General features: G+C 35.4%; 1 protein-coding gene across 3 annotated transcripts in view; it reads left to right on the top strand.

Annotated features, from left to right (window-relative positions):
* LOC140164744 (uncharacterized) overlaps positions 1–5,312 on the top strand; it is a 30,749-nt gene extending 25,437 nt beyond the window's left edge. For 2 of the 3 annotated variants that reach the window (XM_072188102.1, XM_072188105.1), the window contains 3 exons: positions 1,134–1,564; positions 3,094–3,191; positions 4,327–5,312. In XM_072188102.1, coding sequence (XP_072044203.1) covers positions 1,134–1,564; positions 3,094–3,191; positions 4,327–4,715 — 918 coding nt within the window. In that variant the 3' untranslated portion in view covers positions 4,716–5,312. The remainder of the gene's footprint in view (positions 1–1,133; positions 1,565–3,093; positions 3,192–4,326) is intronic. The other variant, XM_072188104.1, reaches the window with a different exon arrangement.
* The last annotated feature ends 19,167 nt before the right edge of the window (positions 5,313–24,479 follow it).

Raw genomic sequence — 24,479 nt, 5'->3', positions numbered from 1 at the left:
TGGTACACAGCCCGGCCGCGTTAACTGGTAAAGAAAATCAATCCCTGTATAAGTTAGCTATCAATGGTATCGATTACACCATACGTCATACTTTAGTAACTTATTCACGCATGGTTTGTAACCAATTGACTTTATGTTGTGATCATTTAATATCGTGGTTTCGAACACAGAGAGCACTGAACCAGTTCACCGGGAAACGATGGAATGTCCGACTAGTACTACGGTGAATTGAGATGAGAGAAAAAACATCAATATCAACTGGACTTTATAGCTCTATAATTTGAACTTTAAAATCTACTTATATTAAAACATACGACATTGGGATTTTACAATTTGTTTAGTATTATAAAGCATGATCATGATATTATGCGCTAGTGTGTGTTTCCCGGGCCCGGCCATGTTATTTTAGATATAGGCCTACATGTATTTCATTTGTAAAATGCTGAATATTTTGCAATGGTGTCATCTTGTATAATTATGATCCACCTGTTTTTGGCCCTTTTTAATTAATAGAAGCTCGATTATTCTCATTTGATGTTTGATTTATTTGAGGTCATTAATCATAATTTATGACAATGATATTTGCAAAATAGAACACCGTTTGTAACTATACCATTTTAACACCACAGAATGTATATTCGTACTTTTTTGATGGTATATATATCGAACAGACAATTATATAGTTATGTGACCTCTGTGTCGAAAGCGCCACCTTACTCTACTTTATAGTTATGTGAAAGTAGTATTTCTAGTATTTGAGCGTGCACGTATTATCTAGAATCTATTGTTTAGCGTGCGGGTTTTAGATAATGCATTGTTTAGCGTGCAGGTTTATATAATTTGGGCTATGAAGGGTAGTTTGCGAAAATAATGCACGGGAGAAGAATACATAACGATGAATAGAAACGGGCACTAGAAGTGTATTAGTAAATAAAAACTTACTGGTTTGGTCAAGCAAAAATTACCAATTTTTTTTAAGTACAAACCTGATGAATCTGTTCACTGATATTTGGTGTAGTTTTTAACTATGTTTAACATTTGCAAAGGTCCAGCTGTATTTTATGTGGGCCATAACTTCACTGTTAGCATTCTGTTTGCATTGATGTAGACATTTAATGTTTTCATCATTTCAGGGTCGTGACAGTCTAGAGATCACTTTGGGAGATACTGCTGAGACTACCAAAGCAGTGACACTGCCAAGACCAGCACCCCCAGTCTCACTAAAACCCAGACCAAGCCTGCCCTCAAAGCCTAAGTCTTCAGCCATTGATGATAACGACGATATACAACCAATCAGCCGTTCCCGTTTATATCCAATCGTACAGAGAGAAGACTCGACCACCAAGTTGGAGCACGATACATTCCCACAGAGCGAAATCCCTTTGTCTGACACTCCGGCTGAAACGAAGACAGATGATGGAGCTGTTTGCAAATCTGGTAGACAGGGTTTCGTAGACAGACCTGAGATATTTTCAGAATCTATGCAGGCTCGCCATGGATCGCAAAGAAAATCTCGAGAGTTTTATGAAGCTCAGGATTGTATGCTGGATGAGATGAGAAAAAGGTTTGTTACCATGGTAATTGTTTTGGGATTTCAAATGTGTTTTGTAAATAACTATGTGATCAAGCACCACATCGTTCTAAAGCCAAAATATATGGTGTGATCTCTGAAAATTGAAAATTTAACCCATCACATGTTGCATTATCCTCACATGTTTTATAAAGATAAATAACTTTTTTTTTCAATCTTTGCTCATAACCTTTAACGTTGAAGCAGGCACAAAATTAAAACAGTTTGAAAAGGAGTTCTAAATTTCTGTATTTTTTTTGCTACAAAAATTATAAATGTCACCTTGTGAAGGGTTTTCATATCGAATATTACAAAAGTACGAGTGTTTTCTGGCTTGTAAAAATGTACCATCTTACAAATAGAAAAATCAACCATTTCTAGATTTTCCAACAATCTGTCACATGATGTGGCTCATTTTGCCGATGATGATGTTGATGATGATGTTGGGGGCAAAGTTGGCGAAGATCGATGATCATAGTGATCATTATGAAAACTATGTGGACGTCCTCCGCTGATTGCCCCACAGCCACATTCGGCCCACTCGCACAGCAACACAGAGCACATATAGGGACACCAAAAACTTTGCTCTATCATTTATTTTTAGCTTTCAGATTCAGATTTTACCTTTACAATTCAGCTTCTCAAAAATAGGTTTATTTAAAAAAAACAATTTTTTTTCAATTCTTTTGCTAACTGCATATCTCAGCTGTCATACAATTGATTAATTATAATCTCTGACGATTTTGACAATCATCATGTGGATTGGTTCTGGCTTTTGGATGAGCCACAACGGGCAAAATTTCAAAACCAAAATGACATTACTAGGACAAATACCCAGCAAACACACAACATTTTACAGAAAAGGTTTAAATGTCTGGTTATATAATTGTGTAGGGGCACGGTGGTGCAACGGTACGGGCTCTGCCTTGTAATCGGTGGATTGCAAGTTCAAGCCATGGCAGTGCCATCGTGTTGTGCTCTTGGGCATGGTGCTTTACCTTAGTTGCTCTCTCTACCCAGAGATAAAATGGGAAGCTGTTATGAATATTGTCCATTGAGTGCCACCCAGAGGTATGAGCATGCCTTGGGCATTGTTTGACAGCGGAATAAATGTAAAGCGCTTTGGTATGTGTGCACATGTGAAACCCCAATATTTTATGTTATTAAAATGTTTTAATTTTTGTGTTTGCTGGGTATGTGTGAAAAATTCAAGCTAAAAATGGGCCAAATTTAGGATAATTTAGTCCTGAAACAGACCAAAAGGAAGATACACATCACAAATTTTGGTCTATTTTGAACCAGAGGGTAACTTGTTCCTTTCTCTTGATGCATAATAGCAGTACGCAGGCACCCCCCCCCCCAAAATGTCTATAGGGTAAGAAAGCAAGTGTTTGAGGCACCCTTCAAAAAAATTTTAAAAAACCAAACTCAGGCAACAAAGCAATTCTGTTTTTTGTCATAATTATTTAAGATAATTTAATCTATCCCATGTATAACTTATTTCATCCTTTCTCAATTGATAGTGTCTTCGATCTTGATAGATCCCGTACACATAAGAAACATGCAAAGCTGGGGACTTATGATGATTTTTTGCCCCTGGATTATGATGATGAAAGTGAAGGTACGTACAGTATGTACAGTATTTGTATGACATGCATTTTGACAAAAAGTAACCAGAGATCATTACAGGAGTTTAATATGAGTACAGGAGTTTCTCAAATACTTTGGCTTGGGGCAAAGACAATTCATTGAGGGACTTGGTGGTTGATTGGTGAATGGGATGCAATCTGGAGATGGCTGCAAGCGACCATTATCCGTACTATAAGATCCTGAGCTCCCCTTGAAAAAAAATCGAAAAATATTTTATTAAATGTAAAAAGGTATGCGTAGCCTTATTTTTGTGCACATGTGGACCAATTTATACAGTTACACAGCATTGCGTTCAGTAACAATGGTTCATAAGAGGCTGTTTAAAAAGTTGCATCCAAGTCCATAGGAATCGACTCTCTAACAAATTATAAAGTAGGCCAGGCCTATCCATGTGAGGGAAGGTTTAGTTCTATGGACTCAGGTGCAACTTTTAAAATGGCCTCTTGTTCACATAATGAACCATTGTGACTGAACGCATAAATATATGATGCTATAAATTGGTCCAGATGTGTACAACAAATAAGGCAACTCATACCATTTTTTACAATCGTAGCCATGCACACAAATGAGTGCAATGGTAAGAACATTTTCATGAGGTGAAATATGGACTGTTCCATTCAACGAGCCGAGTTGAATGGAACAGTTCATAGTCCACCGGATGAAAATATTCTTTCCATTGAACAAACAAAAACATTCAATATTTGTTTTATATAACTCATATATAAATTCCCTTTCTTTCACTGAATTTCATAAATCACCAGGAAAACAAAATAAATTAAAAAAATATATAAAGTGACACCCACATTCATAATTGGTGAGTCGAGGTGGTCACCGTGCATGCTATACACTCGCATTTATCAGTGTTGCCAAGGTAGCTGCACGTGAATGAAATGGAAAATGGACTATTGCACTTGCACAGAGTGCAATAGTCTTTTCCTCAAAGTGGCAAAAATAGTTAATAGTAATGGACCAATCAAATGATAAGAATCTGTGTATGAGTTATATTATAAAAAGCTGAAGTCTGTTCACCTAATAGTTTTGTCAATTGACTACATTTTCTATACTACTATGTAAATATCAACAAGTTATTTATTTGTATCTTACAGAACTTGCACGGATCATGAGAACAGATAGGCTTACAATGAAGCCATACAAGCCTAGGGAAAGTTCTCCAGTAGAAACAAGCAACAGCAGAAGTGCCAGTATTAAGCCACCTGTCACAACCAAGAAACCCAGCACCAAGAAACCTAGCACCGAGAAACAGGTACCAAATGGCCCGCCTAATGGTGCAACAATGATTGGAGGGATCCAACCTCATGGAAGGCATTCCTCTTTGCCAAATAATGCTATCCCATCACAGAATGGATGCATATCTGCTTTAGTCTCTGCCACAGTTAGTCCTACTGTGAATAGCTGGCATGAACGAAGTCCTAGACAGATTAGTAGGAAGAGGTTAGGCGCTCGTAAATCGAATTCGGAAGACAAGCCAGATTAAATGACCTCCATAAAAGTTAGTCATACTCAGTATGTGCAGACTAAGATTGTTTAGTTTTAATTAAGAGGGTATAAAAGACTGTATGTGCTGGAGTATTGTTCGGGTTGGTGTATATCATTGTCAAATGAGTGAATGTTCTTAATCATCCAGTAGTTTCAAACAGAGTTTTGGAATTAAATCTAATACTGGAACTTACTTTTTGCAACTATTACGACGTTGCGTCTGGAACCACCAGACTTCATCAGGCAACTGACCCGTTGCACTGGACACGTGATAGACGGCTAGGTATCCCGAGGAAAAGGACCACATCAAAACAGCCCTTAATAACTGCGGTTATCCGGACTGGGCCTTTCTCAAAGCCACCAAGAGTAAGGAGCCAAAGACCGGAGGTGCGAGTGGTCAAACCAACAGAGCCCGCGTTACTAAACCATATATTTCGGGAATCTCGGAACGTGTGAAGAACCACTTCAAATCCTTCAGAATTTCAACATCCTTCAAACCAGTTAACACGCTTCGCGGGAAACTTGTGAATGTAAAGGACAAACGTTCAAACTTAGTGTACAGGGTTGTGTGTGGTGATACCGTTTGCTCAGCGGCTTATGTTGGAGAAACTAAACAGGCGCCAAGTACCAACAAAGTGCAAAACTCTGCTGTTTACCTCCATTCAAAGCCATATTATAACATTTCTGTAAAAATAGATTTTCCATAAAATGTTAGCTTTTACTGTCAGATATGTCCCCTTTTAATTTTGAGCCAAACAAGTGAGGTAAAGGATAGAAAATTGGAATTTACTGCTAGCGCCCATGCATGTTACTCCTGCGGTTGTAATACTGCACGATCCTCGGGTGTGTGTATCCCAAGACGCCGTAATGCACGTACTGTCAAAAGCGTACGTGTTCGACTAATATTTCCATCGTAATAATAAAACACCGGTTCCATCGTTTTATTCAAAATCTCGCATTTTGACAAAACTACAGCAACTAAAGTTTGATTTTTGCAGATTGACTAAAGTACATTACAATCGTGTAAAAACCAGAATTAAAAAATTTTTTGAGGGCATTCTCCTCAGCAAATGTTATAATATGGCTTTAAAGGACATTGGACACTCAATCAAGAACGAGGAAGTCGTTATTCTTGATAAGGAGGAACAATGGCATAGGAGAGGCATAAAAGAAGCCATTTGGGAATGCATTGAGCAACCATCACTGAACAAGAGAGGGGACTCCGCTTGAAATTATCTCATGCATGGGACCGGGCCATCGGGTCGATACCTAGCTGTCTATCACGTGACCAGTCCAACGGGTCAGTTGCCTGATGAAGTCTGGTGGTTCCAGGCGCAACGTTGCAATAGTTGCAAAAAGTATGTTCCAGTATTAGATTTTAATAATTCCAAAACTCTGTATATCATTGTGTTTGTGTGCGTTTGTAAAACAAGGATACATTTGCATTTCATCCCGATAAACTGGGGATACGTCTGCAAACAGGGATACCCCTGATTTTCTTACTATGCTAATGGGGCTATATAACCCCCCTAAAGGGCACTAAAGGCATTAGTTTAGACATATAGGGGGTTAGATCCCCTATTGCATAGTACAACTGGGGATACACACACATGATTTTTCCCAGCAAAGTGGGGACATATCCACACATGCATAGCAACATATCATAGTTGCGGATAGATATTCCCAGTTTGATGGCTATCACAGATGTACGTCCCCGATTCACACGTTTTACAAGTGGGGTGTGTGTGATTATTTTAAAGCTATAAACTTTAAATGAGAAGCTATGGATGCTTTGATAAAGTAATATCAAAAATATACTGTAGTACCTTCATATTTAATTAGTAGGGATAAGACTGACATATATTTATATTTAGGCAAAAAAGGCTTTAGATTAACACTTTTATATTCAATGAATATTTATTATTTATTTAATGAATATGATCAATATAAACACAGTTTTTATAACATTTCACTTCAAGCAATGGTGATCTTCAGGTGATTCATTTACCTGATTGATCACCATTGCATGAAACATTGTGTAGTGAAATATTGATATTGTAAAATCTGTGTTAACATTCAAAATAGCTCTACCATTTATTGGTATTGAGCACTGTATACATGTAGCTGTCTCTGATACATCTATTTCTTATTGAATATGAAATATATTTTTCCAGTTTTTCATATACTTATGGGTTATACAGGGTGTCCCAGAAAAAATTACCGGGCAAATAAATTTGGACGTAAGTCGAAAAATAGACGTCAGAATGCAAAAATCTAAACATCAGCGTATAGCCCATCTTATTCTGCATCTCATACGTCAATTTTACTGCAATCGGTTGACTGATCGCTAAGAAATGAGCGATTACATAACGCATGTGTCAATTCACTTCATTCCAAGTTTGAAAGAAAGATCATTCAACACAATGCGCACTAGTGGTTAAACTGTTAATGGGTTTCATATTTTGTTCTATGAAATCATTTTTGTTCTTTTTAAACAACCTGTTTCTTGCAAAAAAATTAATTAGATTTTATTCAAATATGAAAACCTGCACGATATTGAAAATGAAAGCTTGCATGTAAGATGATGCTCGATATTTGTAAATATCTTTTTTCGTTATTGTTGATATAAATGTTGCATAAAGAATTACTACATAAAGAATTCCAGCTGGCTTATAAATTTCTCACACACATTAATGTTTTCAAAATATTTTTCCAAGAAATTGTAATGCAAAGTTTTAAACTTTTAAAAACTTCAACATTAATGTTGCATGGTGTCCAAAATCACAAAAAAAGCTGTAAGCACTTGATCATTGTCATTCTTGGCTCAAATGTTCTTTGTAAAGTATGTTTGCACAACCTAAGTTGGAGAGCTTCCAATTGCAGAAGTCAAAGTTTTCTCGGACAAACTCGACAAACTGTTATTCATCTTCAGTGAAAGCATGAATGACATAACACCGTCGGATTTTAATAGATAATGTAGACTAAATTTAACGAGATACACAAACTTTAGGAAGCGGTGAGGGAATATGAAAAAAAGCGCCTGTTGATCAAACTTGGAATGAACTTCATTGATGCACGCATTATGCAATCGTTCATTTCTTCGAACCAGTCAAACGAATCAAATAAAATTTTCGTATGTGATGCACAACATAATAGGCTATGCGCTACATTTTTAATTATTTGATTCTGATTTCTATTTCTCGACTTGCGTTCAATTTTATTCACTCGGTAATTTTTTCTGGAACACCCTGTATTATATGTGACGTGTCATGTCAAAAGGAGACACTTTTGGGCAGGATCATAAATGGTGAAATAGCTAAAAATCTGCCCGTGGGTGATTTTTTTCACAATTTGGATTTTTGCAAATTTGTGATGTTATTAATGTTAAAAATATTGTCAGATAGTTTTAGACCGGAATATAACTGGCATCTTGTATTTTTGACACATTTTGCAGGTAATTCCTACTCTCAACATTGTCAATAATATTTTTAAAGGCCGATATCTCAGTTTTCAATTTTATAATACCATAATTTATGAACTCAATATCTTCACTTAGGAATGTCCGATTTCATTGGAAAAAACGGCGATGTGGAGCAAAATATCTCTTTATTTAAGATATGTAGAAACCTCAAAATTGATAACCTGCCCAAAAGTGTCTCCTTTTGACATGACACGTCATATATAAATGATAGAAGTTTTTTAATTGCAGCAATAATGTAACATTTCCATAAAACCTGGATCTTTATTTCTTTTCTACAAAATGTTAGTTTTCACTGTCAGATAATGGCCCCTTATAATTTTACCCGAAACACATGAGGTAAAACAAAGAAAATTGCCCATGTTGCCAATGCATGTGACTCCATCAGTTGTATTTGAGGTTGGTGGTCAGTTTGATGCAGGGGCGGATTTAGGGGGGGGGGCGCAGCTGGCGCGCGCCCCTCTATTTTTTGACTAGCAAAGGGCGCCGCCTAACTTAAAAACACAAAAAATGAAAGAAATTCAAAAAAATGAACAAATTCGGCCATGAATAGCAAACAATGGGCCAAAACCGTTGAGTTTTCGAGGGGGTAACCCCCTTAACACCATTTGTTTCGTTGTCGACCAAAAGGCGCCCCCTCTATCAAAAAATCCTGGATCCGCCCCTGTGATGCTGGGGGTTGGATGTGTTATGAATATCCTGTGCACCATGTACATACAATGTTATGAACATCACATACACATTTACTAATATTTTAATTGTATGAATTAAACAATGGGATGTATCGATCGTTTTATTAAAAATCTCAGAATTTGTCACAAATACAGCACCTGAAGTTTTTGATCTTTGCAGGGTATGTTAGTTTATTAAAGTACAAATATTCATATACCGTAATAAGCAGAATTTTGAAGAAAAAAATTGAGGGTGTCCTCTTGTCAGCAAATGTTACAATTGCTGTAAAGTGACTTGCAGAGATATTCTTTGCAAAATATTTGATCCTCCCCTAACTTTAAGTACTCCAAATTATCCTACAAAATTGACCTCCACTTGAATTTCCCTACATCAAGGTTCATGGAGTCCCCATTTAGTCCATATGCATACAAATAGGTTTAATTTTAGACCTCTTTTAACATTTAGGGCGTAACTAGACATGTCTGTGCTCCACAGTCTGAATTTACTCAAATAGGCAAAACAAAAGTAAAAAAAATGTGTGTCCGTGTGTTTGCACACAAATATTTTAAAATGTGTATAGGAGCACACTTCTTTATTTCAAGGTTTTAAGGTGCATTTTATTAGTCGCCTAAAATACCCTACCCCTTCCGAGTTTTTATTTCATTCACCCTATCAGATTCACTGATACAGCAATAGGGATAATGCAGTTGAAATCCATAGGCCTACACCCCTATGGACTTAATCTCCCAAACAGGAGGTGTAGATATCAAACAGAGTCACCCATTCAGGAAGCCCCATTTGAAATTCACACCTTTGTGGAAGACTTAAAGGTCATGTCTTCCATATGGTGTATGGTTTTCAACTGGATTAGCCCATTTTACCTCATTTGAAATGGCACATTCCTATCTGACAGTGAAAAACTAACAGTTTGCCTTACAGAGACAGGAGGAAATACAATACATTGGTTAATAGTATTGTTGAAAGGGAATTGCTTGATGATGCCACTGTTGAAGATTGTGATTTTTTAAATATATTTTCAAGCAATATACTGTCGGCACCTAAAGTCCCTCGTTATTGTTACCAAATTATGGTTGACAAATCACCTCCTGATAAAGCTCAACTGTATTGGGATGAATTGCTTAATGATAATAGTAATGAGGAGGCTATGGATCTTGTATGTTTGCATGGTTCAATCTGATATGTTTGGTCACAGAACTTTTGTGTATGTTTGATGTCAATTTGTGATTTGATTGATGTTTAATGATTTAAAAAAAAACCAACTAACAGTTTGTGGGAACACAATTTATTTGTTTTTTTTCTAAAATATATTACAGTATTGCTTTTACAAAAAATAATAACTCTTACTACAAGAAATTAATACACAGATTGAAAAGTTTTAGAAGTATACGCCTAATTTCAATATTCTACCTCATACATTTATGATGTAATAATCTTGCAAATATATCATGTTGTTGCAGTAACTAAACATGCATGCTCATCCTGACCCAAACTCTATAGCCTAATCATTACCCTAATGCTAACCCTAACTCGGTCACTAACTCTCTAAATCCCTAAATCTAGGACTAACATAATATACGCACTGATTTCAGCAATTATTGTATTTATAGTTCACCTCTACATCATTCACTGAAACAAATATTTAAACTTTATTGATTGCATCAAGTACCAGTTATCAGTGGCAAATGCAGGGGGTAGGGAGGAGCACCCCCAATCTGCAAATTCAGCCTCTTTTAGCCTCACTACCCCTCTTTAAAAACCCACCTGCATTTGGCACTGGTTAATTTTATTTACACCCAGGCCTGTAGGGGTATGACAACACCCCCCCCCCATCCAATAAAAACGTCCAAAAGTGGGAGAAAAACTTACAAAAATGTCAACTTTTTGGTGATAAGGCATTCAAAACTTTTTAAAAAAGACAATTTTAAGGGTGGTGTAGGTCCATTTTTTTGCAAACATTCTGCATAAAGTGCACTTTACGTTGAAAAAAAAGGTCCAATTTTTGGAAGACCCGCATCCTCCAGCATACAGGTCTGTGCAAACCTCAAATTCCTAAGAAACTGATTTAGTAACAGGTTTGTAGATCATTTATTAACATGAATAATATATGGTTTTATGATAATGCCAACTGACAAATTATACAGACTGTCTATTATAAGAAGCTCTATGAGTGCATGTGATGCTTGGATGTGATGGTTGAAATATAAGCATGAAGGGAAAGATGTATTGCTGCATATTGTGGAGTGTTATCTATAATTTAGGGATTCAATCATGTTTCACCATTGTTCATCACCGATTAACAACTGCGTCCGAATCGTCTCACGTTTACTTCGTGCGAGGGCAGCTTTAGCTGCCCGAGCGATGTAAACCACACAGACGCGCCAGACGCGAGTTGTTAATCGGTGAAACATGATTGAATCCCTTTCAACAACGAAACAAGCTAGAGATGTCTAATTCACATGATACTTTCATTCGGAATGTCCATTTGTCATTGCCACTCAACCTTACAAAAAGATTGCGGTATTTCTCTGTTGATATCGGCAATAAAACTAAAGAATAAAGCAGTAATATTTAGCTGCTACCGCCAACATATTAGAGAGTTCATGTTTATGCATACGTTCCAGGCATGACAAATTTTATGCGCTCATGCGTAACGCGTACGCGTAACCTTGCGTTCGCATATACGCTACTGGACAGTGTGAATTCATCACGGATTAACAACGGTTGGCTCCTGTACAAGGGTATAGGAAGAGTTGTTGAATTAGGGATTCAATCATGTTTCACCGTTGTTCATCACCGATTAACAACGATGCGTCAGCGTCGTCTGAGTGGTTTACTTGCGAGGGCAGCTTTAGCTGCCCGGCCGAAGTAAACTGACGCAGACGCGCTGACGCGAAGTTGTTAATCGGTGATGAACAACGGTGAAACATGATTGAATCCTTTCAACAACGAAAGATGCTAAAAATCGTATAATTCACGATTATTTTACGAGGAATGTCAGTTCATCATTGCCACTCAGCCTTACAAAAACTTCGATGATTTCTCTTTTGATATCAGCAATAAAACTACAGAATAAAACGGCAATGTTTAGCCGCTTCCTGATCCTGTGATAAATACTGAATTCAACTTGTAAGCTGGCATACGCACAAAGGTTCCAGGCATGATTTAATTTTACGCGTTCTCGCAGTAACGCGTAGTCTCGCTTCGCGTTCGCAGTATACGCTACAGTAAAAGTGTTGGTTCATCACGGATTAACAACGGTTGGCTCCTGTACAAAGGTATAGGAAGAGTTGTTGAAACATCTTTCACCAAGTGGTTATTTGTAATAATTATTTGTTCCATATCACTCCTATATACACTGCGCCAAAAAAGTATCCTTACATATAGAATAAAAATCCCAATTTTAAAACTGAACAATATTTGGGTAAATTTATTTGTTTAATACATGCATTATCTAATCCGGCATATTATGACACCCCAATGAATCCAATATGACTTCAAGATTTGCATTTGATTAGACGAAGGTCCAGTTTTAAAAGTGACAAACCAGCCTATTTAAAAATCCACAGACTAGACATCTGGTTTGAGAGTGGTGAATGGCTAATTTATGCACACCTTTAATTTAAATTTAAAGGAACAAAAGAAAACTGAAACAATCGAACTGACAAATAAAATGAAAAGTTATGAAAAGTTCAGAGAAGTAAAAATTGAAATAAAAACTGCTTGAAATAAAGCTTCATTGAAGAAACTGTGTTGTCTCTTTGTTGCACTTGTTGGAATCTTTTGCACCTTGTTTTTGTATAGGCCAGTTTGTCACTTTTAAAACTGGTCCTTCGTCTATTCAATTACTTGTAACTTTACGTCTTGAGGTCATATTGGATTCAATGTGGTGTCATAATGCGCAGGATTAGATAGTGCATCTATTTAACAAAATTACCCCAATATGTTTCAGCTTTGAAATTGTGATTATTTTTCCAAGTGTAAGGATAATTTTTTGGCGCAGTATATTATCAAAAATCAGTGTGGTATATATTTCATTTGTCAGCACAACATGTGTATGTATATGACACAAATATTGTTTCTGTCAAAGGGTGGAGGATTGTCCTAACATTAACATATTGTTTGCATGGCAGAAGCACAGTTGGGATAGCAAAAACGTTTTATACACTTGATAGCTTTTTTCATTGACATGCTTAATGCTTTATGGTTTTTAAATTTATCTTCTGAAAATATCACATTTGGGTACAGTTGTATGTCTTTTATTGATGAGTAAATTTAATTTTATGTATTTCTTAGTTATGCTGGCATAACGTTTTGTAGATTTTTATCTGATATTTTTACCATGTGTATGTAAATTTAATTTTTTACTGATGATTTTATAAAATGTGTAGTATGTTAAGGTTTTGTTCATGTTGTAATGGTAACTTGTAAGTCTTTATGACTGTATTTTTATGTTGCTGGGCCATGTGGCCAGATCTGATCCAATCAGGCCAAAGTTGGCAATAATGAAACTGAGATATAGGCAAAAAGGAGTAGAAAAAAACAATTTAAAAAAATGAGAAAATTGACATATAAAAGGTTAATAACTTTGTAACCAAGTATTCAAGAGAGCTGGGGATTCAACAAGTGTAGGTACTGAGCAAGTTAGTAATGTTAGAACTCAATTTTCAAAATTTCTGACTTTTATTTGCCTGAATGGATCAGATTGGGCCATATAGAAGAACAGTTGAATACTTAAATTCCCCACTGAATATGAATCCATTGTAGAAGCTTGTAGAGAATAAATAAACAAACAAAAGTCTCACCTACACAGTGACTGCACTTTACCCCAGCGGCATAGCTGGGATTTTTTCAAGGGGGGCAAGCCTGTATGGGGCGGGGGCCCAAATTCACCAAATTTCCCTGCACTTGGCGGGGGGGAGAGGGGGCGGGGGCCCAAATAGACAATTTTGCCAGGCTTATTGATAATAATCGTATGATATTGCATATCGTATGGATTCTCCATCTCTCTGCCCCTCTTCTCCCTCTCTCCCCCTCTCTCTCCTCTATTTTTTCCTCTTTCTCCCTCCTTTTTTCCTTTCTCTATGGGGCGGGGCCCAAATAGGCAAATTTTGCCAGGGGGCAATTGCCCCCTGCCCCCCGGCAGCTATGCCACTGCTTTACTCTCCCCCCTCCCCGCCATATCAATAACAAAAAAGAATGACAATTGTACTATTTTGGACAAACAAATTCAAATTTATGTAGTAAAAATGTGCATGATGATATCTCTCATTGGGATAAAGAAATAAAATAATTGAAACAGGAATATTATGTGAGCACAAAATTTGTGAGGCATTGGGCTATTCCAGATGAAATCCATACTCCCCTATGGGAGATATGACCTAAATATTCCACACAGGGAGTGTGAACTTCAAATTTACACCCCCTGTGTGGGAGATTAAGGCCAAGGCCATGTCTTCCATATGGGATGTATGGATATCAACTAAGATTGCACTTTGCTTTATGATGTAACTAATGTTTATTATAAAACTTTGCTATAGTATCTTTTATTTATATACATATTATATTATATAATAAACATGATAAAGCAAATATATAAATTGCTATAGGAAATATATTATTTTACAATACTATTTGTATTAGGGAAGTAAATGTAAATTTTGGCAAATAAATATTAAACAAAATTGAAATTGGAAAATTGTCTTGGTAGTTTATTAGTAGCCCTTTCTTTCACAACACCAACAAAACAGAACAGAATATAGAAAGAGGACCAAAATGACTAATATTTTGGAAGTATTCATATAGAAACGTGATCTATGTTGCTTTTGACTTCCTTGAAATAATGTTTTAATGTATTCTGTGGTGCATGGATACCAATATTGAAATCGTTAGGATTTCATTTCAAAGTATTTTGATGCTATCTACTGTAGATAGCAACAGAAACATTTATTTCAAAGAATTGTGATAATATCGTAGTTAGCAAGTGGCAAGCAGCTACTTCAAAGAACTATAATGCTACCTACTGTAGACAGCAAACAACAAGCAGTAATTGTAAAGAATTATAATGCTATCTACTGTAGAGAAAGCAGCAAGCACTTATTTCCAAGAATTCTAATGCAACCTACTCTAGAAAACAAGCGGCGAGCAGTTATATTAAAGAATTATAATGCTATCTACTGTTATTAAGTAGATGGCAAAAAACAAATATGTATTTCAAAGAAATCTAATGCTATCTATGGTAGCACACAACACAATTATTTCCATGAATTCTGATGCTATCTACTGTAGATAGCAAGCGAGGCGCAGTTATTTTACATAATTATAATATCATCTGATGCAGAGACTAAATAATAAGCATTTCAAAGAATTCTAATGCTTTCTTTATTGTAAGTAGCACCCCAGCAAATACATAACCTTTCATAAATACTTTTAGTTGTCTGGTTATGAAGGGTAAAACGTTTTAATAATATTCTAGGCATATACTGTTATGAAGTAACAAAATATTTTCTGCAATGTTTGCCAAAATATTTTACAGTAACATGTTGACATTTGTTTTAATGTTGCTGTAGTGTGTTTAAAGGCCTATTCAGTGATCCCAGCGTAGGTATAAAACAATAAAAATTGTCTATAAATTGCCTAAAAATGAAGTATAAGTCAATCAACTTGTCATTAGGTATTTTTGAAATGATACATTTGGCAAAACAAAACGAAGAAAGCAGCAGTATTGATATAGTTGAAGCCCCATTCAAATACATTTTCTAAAAGTTTAAACTGACTTTCATCACAAAATCCAACTAACCTTGGAATTTTCGATGTGTGACACACCTCTTCATCAGAAGAAGTCCGAGTATGTTGTAATGGACTTCTCCTGATGAAGATGTGTGTCACAGATGAAAAATTCAAGGTTCGTTGGGTTTTTGTGCTGAAAGTCAGTTTAAACTTTTAGAAATTGTTTATCACCAGCACGTTCCCAGCAAACACAAAACATTTTCGACATCATTCGTAAAAGGTTGTCAGAAAACGTTTAAATGTCGGGTTATATAAAGGGTATATTCAGGATATAAAACGTTTTCATAACATTAAAAATCATTTTTTGATAATCTGCTGCTCAGCAAACAAAAAATGTTTTACAAAAAACGTTTAAATGTCGGGTTATATAAAGGGTATAAAAACGTTTTAAAAACATTCCAAAAACTTTTTTGAAAACTTGATACTAAACATTCTAAACAGAATCTTATTTTGGGGTTGAAAAAATATTTTTCGAAAAATGTTTGCCCAAAATATTTCAAGTGCAATAACATTTTAAAAACGTTTTAATGACCTATATATAACCTGTCATTTAAATGTTATTGAAACGTTTTGAAAAAAAAAACAATTTAAGAACATTCCTGTGTTTGCTGGGTGCAAATATTTTAACATAATGTTATATAAGTGTTGACAAAATATTTGGCAAAAATGTTTGCAAAAACAGTTTACAATAACATTTTTGAAAACAGTTTTAAAATATTGTTGTAGTGTGTTTTCATACAAAACGTTTTAAAACGTTTTCATGCCCTTTATATAACCCGACATTTTAATGTTGTTAAAATGTTTTTATGTAAACAAAAAGCCAAAATATAACTTATTAAAAACGTTTTTAAAACGTTTTGGTGTTTGCTGGGTATGAACTTACATTCATTCAAATACATGGAGATAATTTCTCTACAGAAATCGCAGATTCGTGTGAAATGTCTTCTATTGTCTTTAATACACGATTTTCAGCTTAACCACTAGCACATCTATGACACTTAACAAAAGTGCCAAGACCTTTGATGATTTTTACGATCCTCCCAATAAGTAAATCATTGATGGGCTAATATCTCCCGCATCTATCAAAATAGAATGCGCAAACCATATTGATCCTTATTTCAAATTCGAATTTTGCCACCTTCACTGATTATTTATTTTGTAAACTGTTCTATAAATATGATGCTTTATTCATCCAGCAAATGTCAAGGCTGAATTTAAATTATTTCCTAAGTCACGTCCATCATGTCCATCACAACTCGTATATAACAGGAATCCTCGCATAATAAACCGGTAATCTATTTTACACATGAATGTTCCTCGATTTATAAGGGTACGGATGTCGATGTTTGCGCGAAAATATAACAATAGAAACTAGCGATGTCTGACACGCAACATTGAGTACTCATGTAATATTTAATTGGTAATTTGCCTTGCATCGTTTTGAAAAATATTATTACGTTTATAAGATAGCATATCGAGGAATTAAAGCCTGAATGTCCAAAATAATATGTTATGATTACTTTCGATAGCAAACAACATATAGACCATTTTCTATAAAGATATATAGATATCCTTATCATTCTTTCACGTAAATTTTCTGAAGTTTGCTATCTACAGTAGATAGCAAATTATATGACGTTATCTACTGCAGCTATCTACTGCAGATAGCAAACTTCAGAAAATTTACGTGAAAGAATGATAAGGATATCTATAACAAACAGTTATTTTAAAGGGTTTTTTAATGCTATCTACTGTAGATAGCAAATATGAAACAATTCTGTCAAATAATTGTTTATGATAACTACGGTAGACTACTTCTAAAAGAATTGCAGTCATTTGAAAGAATTCTAATTTATTGTAGATATAAAATATATTATTTCTATAGTTCGGAAATACTAGTAAGCTTATGTATTTTGAAGTATTCCAATTAATATTATTTTTGAACCGGTAAGTGTTATATTATACACTCTATAAAGAGGTCTAGCCCTAATCATAAACTAACCCTAATGCTTCCCACAAACCTGCTTCTAGAGTTTGTAATACACCACTTACGTTTTGGAGCAAAGGGTAAGCGGTGTATTCGACAGAATTCCTGAAGATAGAAGTTTTTCATCTTTGTTATGTTCTAAAGTTGACTACTCTTGTCCTGTTTTGAAACAACTTGGTTGTACTCAGCAATTTCAAAGCTGTCCTTCGAAACGGTCTACTCATCAAAATATAAATACAAAAATTAAACCACGAATTAGACATTGCAAGCCAAATAATTACAAACTCTGCCCAACCTGGATATGTTGCTGATGTAATCACAACATGCATACGCCAAACGAAAAATGGTAACCAACTGGCTGTGAAAGAGGCGGTTACAACTATGAACAAAATGATAGCTTTTTTGTCGTTTGCTTTTCCAGCGGCAGGAAAATCATGCCGAATTCGTCTGACTTGCTCATGAGTAATATACATTAGTTTAGAATAAATACCAAATATAGCGGTCATGGGTAATATTAATATTAGTACAATATATGTTACTTCTGATGAGAGATTCATGGCTAGAGGATGTGGTAAACACATAGCTGCATTATTGTTGTAAGATAAGCTGTTTGGACTCACGAAGATCAGTAGAAGTATGTTAAGACAAAAGGTGAAAATTGCAATAATGCTCGATGCTTTTATCGCTCGATTTCTTGTCAATAAACTTTGATATCTTAGCGGGAATGATATTGCAACAAATCTATCCATTGTTATACAGACTAAGTAAGCAACGGACGAAGATCCAAATACCGCTGTTAGAATACAAAATGTGTGACAAATGGTCCTCCCAAATGGCCATTCGTCTAAGATCGCTGCAGGAATACTGAGCACTATAGCAAACCCGACTCCTAGGTCTGCGGAACATAAAGCAGTCATAAATATTTTGGTAGCATCTGAAAATTCAGGAACGCGATGTAAGATCCACATTGCGAATATGTTTCCAGATATTGTTAAAATACAGTCAAATGTGATGTAGATAGCTCTGAATATTAAAGCGATGGTAGAAAATGAGGAGGATTCGCCATCGTGAAATGAAACACTGGTGCTATCTACTGTAGACGAGTTCTGGAAGACTGCATTGTCACAGGTAGTCGACGCATCCATGACACGATTTACATTATAAATGTATGTCCACGAAGATTGGTTCTCATTAATATACTGACCCTACCACTCCGTCAAAGTCTTGAATGCTGCAACTAATAAAGACGCAATGATTTCAGCAGGTTGTCAGATGAATGTCAGAATCCGTGATTATGTCACAACGTGTTTGCAATTTACGCCTCTATTATAGCTTTCATGTCATTTAACAATAAGGGCGTAATATATGGATAAGAACCGCTATGTTTTCACAATTATTGGGGAATCGTTTCCAATGATGTGTGTAGTATACAAACTATATAAACACTGAAGGGTTATTAATATCCTTTCCAATCTAAATTGCCACTGTCTATCTTATATCATAACCCGCTCAAGCAGCTTCAAGCAGTGAACAAGATATTGGTCATCTTTGGTATTTATAGCTAAATATGATCGATGTGAAGATGAATAAGCAATTTTGTAAGTGTTTAAAAGCATTCGACATTAAACAGAAAATAGATCAACCATGAACACATTTTTCAAAAAGGCTTTTGAACATTTGATAGCTGAAGTTATACAAATAAAAAATACACGTAGACCGTGTGAAATAAATTGAAACGAGATGAACGATGTGAGTGTCAACCTGGTCTACATTTGATGACTACATACTGCGTTCGCCACCTAGCGATAAACGCAATCGCTCGCAATCTCGACTTTATTACTGCTCGTTATTTTTATCGTTTCTTATTGGTGGAGACTTATTTTCTCTCTCTGGTTGCAGCAGTGCGCCAGCTTTCGCCAATGTAAAACATTTTTTATGTAATTCTCTTATCCCAGATTTTCATCAAAATAAATGGAATACATCGAGTTTGATTTACGTCAATCGCGTCTCGCTGCAAATGTCATCATTATTCGGACGTATACTCTTTCTTGATGACACTATACCATTACCGCCAACTAATTATCGTCGGTATTAAGTTCTTTTGTCTGTATTATTTACTCTCAAAATATGTTGGCATGACCGCTGTGTAACTTGGGCCTGAATATTAACGAGAGGCAACCTGATTCACATTCGGTGACAATTATTCTGCATGCGTGCGCTACATACTACGAAGGGTCATAGTAAAAATATTTATTTTTTGTGACAGTGAAAAATATATTTTGACCTTTTTATCATACTAAATAGTGAAAATATATTTTTCACTGTCACAAAAAAATAAATATTTTTACTATGACCCTTCCGGGGTGTCGTAGCATACACAATCTCCATCAGACATAAAAATGTTCTTAAAACGTTAATTCAAAACGTTTTAATAACATTTAAATGTCGGGCTATATAAAGGTCCTGTAAACGTTTTTAAAATATTATTATAAAACATTTTGAGCAGACATTTTTGTCATATCCGTATATATATATATAGGTCTGATTTTATGGCCAAATCAAGAAACACTGTTGCAGCAATGCGGGGAAAAATATGAAGATGTTTATGTTTTTTAACACAAGATAGTGTTAAAAGAGTGCTTTTAACACTATCTTGTGTTAATAAACATCTTCATATTTTGACGTGTTTTAGTGTTAATAAAATGTTTATTAAGTGTTGCTCTGCTGTTTTTGCAGTGTATTTTAGAGGAAATTCATACATCCCTATATCGCTGTCGAAGTGATTATACAACAGGATTAATTACCATAGCAATTTTTGATGAATACAATTTTTGAATAGATCGCCCTGCACTACAACATTCATGCGGTACCTATTCATTGAACCATAGATGTCAAAGAAAATGTTCATCACTCGCACCTGGAAGATTAGTATCTTTGAAAAGAGCGGTGCGCACAGTGAGTGTGGATTTTAATTGGGTTGCCCCATTTGAAATTTACACTCCCTGTGTGGAAGATTAAGTGTCATGTCTTCCATATGGCGCACAGTGTCATCGGCAAGATCTCTTCATGGCAGAAAACACCATGATAGGTTGAATCCACAGCCACGCATGGCCATTTTGTTCCGACCTATTTAATAGTTTTGAGACGCATAATGAGCCGAGGGACATCCGACTAAGGCTACTTACAATAGCCTGGTAATTGACCTCTCTGATGTGTGTGAGTGAGCATGTATACGCAACGGGGTCATCTGCTTTTAGACTGCATCCACGAGTGAAAAAAAGTGCAACACATATGTTCAAGTGCAAGGAAATAAATATGGCTTCTTTAGAACAAAAACATTACGGGAGATATTCATCATTTTCTACCCCGGTATCCAAAGATTTATCGCCTGAATATCAAATCGTGCATAGCACATTCACGTGTATCGATCCCGTGTATTCATATTTCATTTTAGTGTCTCTGCTGTACAATGTAATTATTAACCGGGCGATGTCGGTGTGTGGCGTGTGGATTTCAACTGAGATAGCCCATTCAGATCAGGAGAGGAAAGAAGCTGAAGGCAAAAAACAAACGAAGAAGAGAAAACGAAACAGAAAAGAAGAGGAGGAGAAAGAAAGGAGGAGAAGAGGTTCAAAGAAAGTGTGCCAATGTCAAATTTAATTTGCATGATCTCGCCCACTCAGAGCGATCAAGTGCGACTGCATGGCTCAACTCATATCCACAAGGAGACAATTTTGAGATAATGTGTAGAACAGTCGTGCATGTTAATCATGATGACGCCCATGCATTTCTAAGAGACAGCAAACGCATACGTGATGATTTGGTGTAAATGATGTGTAACATAAGGTAACCAGTTATAAACATCTCAAAAAAGCAACTAACCCCCCTTAAATAATGGCCATTATTCAAAAAGGGACTATTGTATTACAAATCTGTAAAATGCGTTGGAAGCAGAATTTATTTCTGCGCATTTTGACATGCATTTGATACGATAGCCCAAAAAACAATAAAACACCGGTCAATTTAATGTAGTGAGGTCCAGATTTGAAAGTTGTACTTACATACAGATTTTTACAATACAAAAACACTCGGATATCATTGCACAGATTTCCTTTATTACATTGAATACAAAATCAATACAATTTCCTGCAACTTTCAAATCTTGGGTTACATTTATTTAAATGTACGCTGTGACGTCAATATTTAGTCAATTGCTACAGACTTGTAATACAATCAGCCGTTTTTGTATAATGGTCATTATTTAAGGGAGGTTAGTTACTTTTTTTGAGATGTTTATTGTAAGGCCATGCGTTTTGAACTGAACACCCAAAAAGGGTGGTGGAGTCACACTTTTTACTGTGATCGTATTGCTTTTTAAGTGTATCTTTGGAAGTAAAAAAGATATGACAGTAAATTTGGTATCAATTAAAAGCTAATATATCAATGATTAAATACAGAATGTTTCAATAAGTTATCTTGAACAGATGCATAATGTCACCCAATTCAATTGACCAAGTCGGGGTGGAGGCAGCGTGAGGCAACGGCTCACATATACAAACTCTATGGAAAATTTAATTTTTGGTGCAAATGTTGAAATTTTCTTTAAATATTAGTGTATATCAATAAATGTGGTATCAAAGGAAGCTGATATTATTATCTTAACTTTTATTCCGTAAAATAGTTCTAGCAATAAACTGCCTTGAGCTGTTGAGCTAATGATAAGGCATATGCTTTGAACTCAACATTTAGAATGGGTGAGGTACACATTTTTCACTGTGGTCATTAGAGTTTGTAACGTATCATTGGAATAAAAAAAAGATTTGACTATAGTAAATTTGGTATCAAATGATAGCTAAAACACCAATTATTAATTATGGAAAGATGTCAATAAGATATCTTGAACATCTATAGAATCCGGGTATAGAATGAGACTCATCCAATTGGCCAAGGCAGCTGGAGGTATAGCGGCGCTGGGCACTATATGCACAAACTGTAAGGCAAGATATCACTTTATGGGAGCCTCGTACACTGTAGACCTAAATTGGCCAGAACACATGGAATGCGTTCATTAATGTAACGGTTTTTTAACATGACACGTGTTCAACTTATTTAGAGAACACCAGTGTGAACATCTGAGACGCGTTCATAAGAGCTCATAAGATACAGTTGAACACATGACACATGTGTAATAAGTGTTCTAAAATATTTCAGAATATCAGTGTTCAAACTACAAGAACACCAGTGTTCAAATGAAACAAAGAAAGACATAAGGAAATAAAAACACGTGTCAAGTGTTCAAAAGGTGTTACATATGTGTTCTAAGCTTTGAAAATGTTGTCTTATTTTTCAAAATCAAATATTAATGTAACAATGATTCCTTTATGTGATAGTGCTAGGTAAGGAGACACTATTTAAGGCAAATTTTAGTATGGATATGCAGACATCTTTTCATAACCATGATAACTAATCTTGGAAACAGAGACAGAACACTAATACAAATATTTTGTTAACGCTATATAACGTTATGTTTAGAATGTTTTGCATCAATTTATCAAAATGTTTTGTTTAATGGTATTAAAACGATTTTATACCATTTATATAACTCGACATTTAAACGTTTTCTGTGAAACGTTTTGTGTTTGGTTGGTATATAGGCCCCTATCATGCTTTTGAGTCTTGAAGGCCGATACAGTGATCCCAGTGTAAAGAAAAATGTGAATATGCTTATAAAAGTGAAGGATATGTCATTAAAATTGTCATCGGGTAATTTTGAATTGACAAATTTGGTAAAAAATTAGGAAGAAAGCAGTTGACAAAGATGAAGCCCCATTCAGATACATGTATCAAATTTCTCTAGAAATTACAGATTCATGTAAAATATCTTATTTTGTCTTTAATACACAGCTTTCGGCTTTAGCAGGTTATGTTAGCACTCTATGACACTAACAAAGGTGCCAAAATATGAATTTTGATGATTTTTACGATCCTCCGGATGAGCAAATCACTGAAGGGTCTTTACAGAAAAGCATATAGACAACAAAATTTAAACTAATTTAATATCAACGATATTGGCGGTAACGGTATATAGTGTCCTCAGGAATACGTCATCAGATAATGATGACATTTGCAACGACACGATTGACGTAGAGAATAAATCAAACTCGATGTATTCCATTTATTTTGATGAAAATCTGGGATAATAAAATTACATAAAAATTGTTTTACATTGGCGAAAGCTGGCGCACTGTTGAAACCAGAGAGAGAAAATAAGTCTCCACCAATAAGAAACGATAAAAATATAACGAGCCCCCCATGAAGTCGAGATTGCGAGCGATTGCGTATATCGCTAGGCGGTGGCGAAAGCAGTATGTAGTCATCAAATGTAGACCAGATTGACACTCACATCGCTCATCTCGTTTCAATTTATTTCACATGGTCTACGTGCATTTTTTGTATATAACTGTAGCTATCAAATGTCCGAAAGCCTTTTTGAAAATGTGTTCATGGTTGATCTATTTTCTGTTTAATGTCGATTGCTTTGAAACACTTACAAAATTGCTTATTCATCTTCACTCGTCGATCATCCTGATAATATATTTAGCTATAAATACAAACGATGACCAATGTCTTGTTCACTGCTTGAGCGGCCGGGATAAGACTTAAGATTGGTAGTAATAATTTAGATTGGAAAGGATAAATAACCCTTTTGCGGACAGATATCAGTGTTTATATAGTTTGTATTACATTACTATAATTGGAAAAGATTCACCAATAATTGTGAAAACAGCGGCTCTTATCCAGACGCCGTTGTTGTAATG

The sequence above is a fragment of the Amphiura filiformis genome, chromosome 11 (genome assembly GCF_039555335.1).
Source record: "Amphiura filiformis chromosome 11, Afil_fr2py, whole genome shotgun sequence".
NCBI lineage: Eukaryota > Metazoa > Echinodermata > Ophiuroidea > Amphilepidida > Amphiuridae > Amphiura > Amphiura filiformis.
Note: the sequence above shows the minus strand (reverse complement) of the source record. Positions and strands in the feature narration are given on the sequence as shown.